Source organism: Oncorhynchus clarkii, chromosome 27 (assembly GCF_045791955.1).
Source record: "Oncorhynchus clarkii lewisi isolate Uvic-CL-2024 chromosome 27, UVic_Ocla_1.0, whole genome shotgun sequence".
Lineage (NCBI taxonomy): Eukaryota > Metazoa > Chordata > Actinopteri > Salmoniformes > Salmonidae > Oncorhynchus > Oncorhynchus clarkii.
The window spans coordinates 34,523,471-34,529,470 of NC_092173.1; the positions used below are offsets into that span (position 1 = coordinate 34,523,471).

Here is a 6,000-nt window from a genome sequence, read left to right on the forward strand (position 1 = left end):
TGCATTTACAGATGCTTTGTTGAAATTAAACAATGTTGCCAATACAGTTCATTTAAAGGTATTGACTGTAAATACAAATTGCAATCAGCCATCAATGATGTTCTGTCCTCCCCTTCTCTCCCTCCCTCCCTTCTCTCCCTCCCTCCCTTCTCTCCCTCCCTCTCTCCCCCATAGTTGACCTGGACCGTCTGTATGATGACGTGAAACGCTACAGCTGTACACCTCGGAACTACTCTGTCAACCTGAGGGAGGAGCTGAGGGCCACCAACGCCGTGTTCTTCCCACGATGCCTACTGGTGCAGCGCTGTGGGGGGAACTGTGCCTGTGGGACGGACAACTGGAACAGCTGTACCTGCAGCCCGGCCAAGACCAGTGACAAACTACACGAGGTACACACACCATGCCCTGTTATGTAACATTAGGAATGGCTGTGGTACGGCTGTACCTGTACCCATTGCTGTACGTGTAGCCCAGCCAAGACTTCATATGACTGCTGTGTGTTTCGTCTTTGGCCGATGCCCAGCTCTTAGTTCATGTTTCCTTTCTTTCCTATTTGGCCGCTATAGCTCCCACTCTGCTCTTATCAAGACTGGCTGGGCACGTACACACAGACAGACAGACAGACAGACAGACAGACATTATAAATATATCTTATTATAAACCAGCTACAGTATAATCAGAGAGGGAGAGAGATAGACTCTGGGCCTAGCACCGCATCGGCAATCAGACAGCACCGCATCAGCAATCAGACAGCACCGCATCGGCCATCAGACAGCACCGCATCGGCAATCAGACAGCACCGCATCGGCCATCAGACAGCACCGCATCGGCCATCAGACAGCACCGCATCGGAAATCAGACAGCACCGCATCGGCAATCAGACAGCACCACATCGGCCATCAGACAGCACCGCATCGGCAATCAGACAGCACCGCATCGGCCATCAGACAGCACCGCATCGGAAATCAGACAGCACCACATCGGCAATCAGACAGCACCGCATCGGCAATCAGACAGCACCACAGCACCAGTCTTTCTCTCCTTCCTTTTCACCTCTTCTGTCTTTCTCTCTCAATTCTGTCATTGATACATTTTCTGGAAGCATCTGCCTCTTTAAGCTGCTTCTCTGTTTATGCTGTAGGGGTTTGGTGTGTGTGTGAGATAGTAATTTCCTGTCTCCTGTCTCCTACCTGTAGCCTCCCTCTAACATGTTGACCAAATAAGATTAAGATCATATTATTTGTCAATTGTACACAAGGTCCAAACGAAGTTTGACTTCTACTTTATCCCAACCCCTCTGAAAGACGCATGTCGAGGTTGGAGCAAGGGACTGTTATTTACACTACCAGTCAAAAGTTTGGACACACATCTAGTCATTCAAGGGTTTTTCTTTATTTTATACATTGTAGAATAATAGTGAAGACATCAACATTATGAAATAACACATATACGTATATCGCCGCTATATGTAGTAACCAGAAAAAACAGAAAATATATTTTATATTATTCAAAGTAGCCACCCTTTGCCTTGATGACCGTTTTGCACATTCTTGGCATTCTCTCAACCAGCTTCACCTGGAATGCTTTTGTAACAGTCTTGGAGGAGTTCCCACATATGCTGAGCACTTGGCTGCTTTCTTTCACTCTGCCGTCCAACTCATCCCAACCCATCTCAATTGGGTTGAGGTCAGATGATTGTGGAGGCCAGGTCATCTGATGCAGCACTCCATCACTATCCTTCTTGGTCAAATAGCCCTTACACAGCCTGGAGATGTGTTGGGTCATTGTACTGTTGAAAAACAAATTATTTGGCACTTAAGCCCAAACCAGATGGGACGGTGTATCACTGCATAATGCTGGAGTAGCCATGCTGGTTAAGTGTGCCTTGAATTCTAAATAAATTACTGACAGTGTCACCAGCAAAGCACCCACACATCATCACATCTCCTCCTCCATGCTTCATGGTGGGAACCACACATGCAGAGATCATCTGTTTTCCTACTCAGCGTCTCACAAAGGTACACAGTGTTTGGAACCAAAAACCTCAAATTTGGAATGTTCTTGAAATTTGTTTTGAAGTAATAATGGACTGTCATTTCTCTTTGCTTATTTCAGCTGTTCTTGCCATAATATGGACTTGGTCTTTTACCAAATAGGGCTTTCTTCTGTATATCCCCCTACCTTGTCACAACACAACTGATTGGCTCAAACGCATTAAGAAGTTAAGAAATTCCACAAATTAACTTTTAACAAGGCACACCTGTTAATTGAAATGCATTCCAGGTGACTACCTCATGAAGCTGGTTGAGAGAATGCCAACGGTGTGAAAAGTTATATTCACAAAGGTTGGTTACTTTGGAGAATCTCAAATATAAAATATATTTTGATTCAAAATGGCAATACTCCGATTGCTGGCTCACCTCTAACCACTAGGGTTAACAGAACCCTCCTGCCGTGTGTGTGTGTGAGCAAATTGTGAATATAACTGTTCTGAGGTTTGATACAGGAGGGAGGAGATAACTATTAGTCAAGTTGGCAGCAAGACTACCACCATCTCATTGTTATTCCATTGAAGTTATTTTCTCTCCCCATTTTCTCCTATCCTACCCTTTCTCTCCTCTCCTCCCCTTTCTCCTCTCCTCCCCCTTTGCCTTTCTCTCCTCCCCTTTCTCCTCTCCTCCCCCTTTGCCTTTCTCTCCTCCCCTTTCTCCTCTCCTCCCCCTTTGCCTTTCTCTCCTCCCCTTTCTCCTCTCCTCCCCCTTTGCCTTTCTCTCCTCCCCTTTCTCCTCTCCTCCCCCTTTGCCTTTCTCTCCTCCCCTTTCTCCTCTCCGCCCCCTTTGCCTTTCTCTCCTCCCCTTTCTCCTCTCCTCCCCCTTTGCCTTTCTCTCCTCCCCTTTCTCCTCTCCTCCCCCTTTGCCTTTCTCTTCTCCACTTTCTCCTCTCCTCCCCTTTCTCTCTCCTCTCTTCTCCTCTCCCATTTTTTCTCTCCTCTCCTCCCCTTTGCCTTTCTCTCACCTCTCCTCGCCCTTTCCATTTCTCATCCCCCTTTCTTCCCTGCGTCTCCTCCACATTTCTCCTCCCCCTTTCTCCTCTCCTCTGCTCTCCACTTTTCCTCCTCTCCTCCCCCTTTTGCCTTTCCTCCCCTTTCCCCTTCTCCCCCCTCCCCTCTCTAGGTGTTGAAGTATGCTCCTGAGGTGGGAGGTTATTCACGGCGTCAGACAGTTCGTGTCCGCTGGGCCCTAGAGGAGGTCCACTTGACGCACCACGAGCGCTGTGACTGTGTTTGTCCCTCCAGACCACCCCGCTGAGAGACAATGGGACAGGGGGACACAGCTCTGGGACTAACTGCTGTTTATATCTCCATCTCTCTCTCTCTGTAGCGCTCCCCTGCCATCCATCCACATACCAACCTGTTACAAACCTACCACCCATACCCCTCTTCTGGTCATGAACTGTGCCCTGCTTCCACCCAGCCAAAACCCAAATGTACCCCCCCCCCCCACCGCCCACTGTCCGAGCCCCCAACATGGCTGACCCACTGAGGTATGACCCCCCCCACTGCCCGAGCCCCCAACATGGCTGACCCACTGAGGTATGACCCCCCCCACTGCCCGAGCCCCCAACATGAGTGATCCACTGAGATATGACCCCCCCCCCCTGCCCAAGTTCCCAGCATGATCCACTGAGGTATGACCCCCCCACTGCCCGAGCCCCCAACATGGCTGATCCACTGAGGTATGACCCCCCCCACTGCCTGAGCCCCCAACATGACTGATCCACTGAGGTATGACCCCCCCCCCACTGCCTGAGCCCCCAACATGATCCACTGAGGTATGGCCCCCCCCCCACTGCCCGAGCCCCCAACATGGCTGATCCACTGAGATATGACCCCCCCCCCCCCCACTGCCCAAGCCCCCAGTATGATCCACTGAGGTATGACCCCCCACACTGCCCAAGCCCCCAGCATGATCCACTGAGGTATGACCCCCCCCCACTGCCCGAGCCCCCAGCATGGCTGATCCACTGAGGTATGACCCCCCCCCCCCCCACTGCCTGAGCCCCCAACATGACTGATCCACTGAGGTATGACCCCCCCACTGCCCGAGCCCCCAGCATGGCTGATCCGCTGAGATATGACCCCCCCCCCCCCCCCCCCCCACTGCCCAAGCCCCCAGCATGATCCACTGAGTATGACCCCCCACACTGCCCAAGCCCCCAGCATGATCCACTGAGGTATGACCCCCCCACTGCCCGAGCCCCCAGCATGGCTGATCCACTGAGGTATGACCCCCCACACTGCCCAAGCCCCCAGCATGATCCACTGAGGTATGACCCCCCCACTGCCCGAGCCCCCAGCATGGCTGATCCACTGAGGTATGACCCCCCACACTGCCCAAGCCCCCAGCATGATCCACTGAGGTATGACCCCCCCACTGCCCGAGCCCCCAGCATGGCTGATCCACTGAGGTATTGAAGAGCTGTTCATGTGTATATCACAGGAAGTTGGTGGAAGGGCTCGTGTTAATGGCTGGAGCGGATAAGGTGGAATGGTATCAAATACACAGGCCACATGTGTTTGATGCCATTCCATTCGCGCCATTCCAGCCATTATTATGAGCCAACCTCCCCTCAGCAACCTCCACTGGTGTGTATGTGTGTTTGTGTGTGTGTTCATAGTGTCTATGCCATTTTCTATGTTTTTCATGTTCATATTTGAACGTCCTTCTCCTGCAACCGTTTTTGTACAATCATTGGGGAAGGAGGATGGAGAGGCAGAACAACACTACTAGCCCGATCACAACCACACACACGTACCCCCCCCCCCCCCCCACCCCCCACCCACCCACCCGGCAGACCCAAGTTTCCCACTCCTCCCTAAAGACAACATTATTTATTTGCTTTTCCTGTGAAGTTCTGCTTTGTTCTGTGATGCTGTTGTTTTTCTCGCCCTCCTTCATTTGTCAAAAGGAGGGATACAGAGCCAGGCCGAGTTAAAAACATTCTGCTTTTATTCCTCTCCACAAATATTCCCCCCTCCCTCCCTCTCCCCTGCCTCGACAGATCAAAGACGGATGTGTTTGGACCGGAACATTCCGCCCTACACGACGTTCCAATCATATCAACAGCCAAACCAGAAATGTTCCCAACGTGGAGAATCAGAATTGTACACCCCAAACGAAGAGCAAGATAATTGTTCATCCCATATGAAGAGAATTGTACACCCCAAACGAAGAGCAAGATAATTGTTCATCCCATATGAAGAGAATTGTACACCCCAAACGAAGAGCAAGATAATTGTTCATCCCATATGAAGAGAATTGTACACCCCAAACGAAGAGCAAGATAATTGTTCATCCCATATGAAGAGAATTGTACACCCCAAACGAAGAGCAAGATAATTGTTCATCCCATATGAAGAGAATTGTTCATCCCAAACGAAGAAAGACAATTGTACACCCCAGGTGGAAGGGTTATGTGGTTGGAATTTCTGTAATATTTTATATCTGCAATATTTGCAGGCCTTGTATCTGAACTGCACTATGGAATGGGTGTTAGATCTATTTCGGTTTGGACCTTGAGTTGTGTAGTCTTAATGAACACAGTTTTCAAACAATTAATCCCCAAGCATAATCCACTGAGTCGTCACTATATAATATTCTGCATTCTAGGTGTGTGTGTGTGTGTGTGTGTGTGTGTGTGTGTGTGTGTGTGTGTGTGTGTGTGTGTGTGTGTGTGTGTGTGTGTGTGTGTGTGTGTGTGTGTGTGTGTGTGTGTGTGTGTGTGTGTGTGTGTGTGTGTGTGTGTGTGTGTGTGTGTGGGGGGGGGGGGGGGGAATGTGAGAGAGACTATCTGTTGCACTGTATCTGTGATCATGTGTGAGAGACAGTGTATCAAAGACCTTGAAACATTCTCAGAATACAAGACCAGTCACTCCCTCCCCGTCTCCCTCACTGTGATATAGAAACAGCAAAGATCTTCTTGCTTCCCCTCTAGGCTTCA

The 6,000-nt window shown here is 50.1% G+C and overlaps 1 protein-coding gene across 1 annotated transcript in view; it reads left to right on the plus strand.

Moving 5' to 3' along the window:
• The window catches only part of LOC139386181 (platelet-derived growth factor D-like), a 58,600-nt gene extending 55,198 nt beyond the window's left edge, over positions 1-3,402 (plus strand). The window contains exons 6-7 of the mRNA XM_071131653.1: positions 175-389; positions 3,174-3,402. Coding sequence (XP_070987754.1) covers positions 175-389; positions 3,174-3,308 — 350 coding nt within the window. The 3' untranslated portion in view covers positions 3,309-3,402. The remainder of the gene's footprint in view (positions 1-174; positions 390-3,173) is intronic.
• Positions 3,403-6,000: the final 2,598 nt, after the last annotated feature.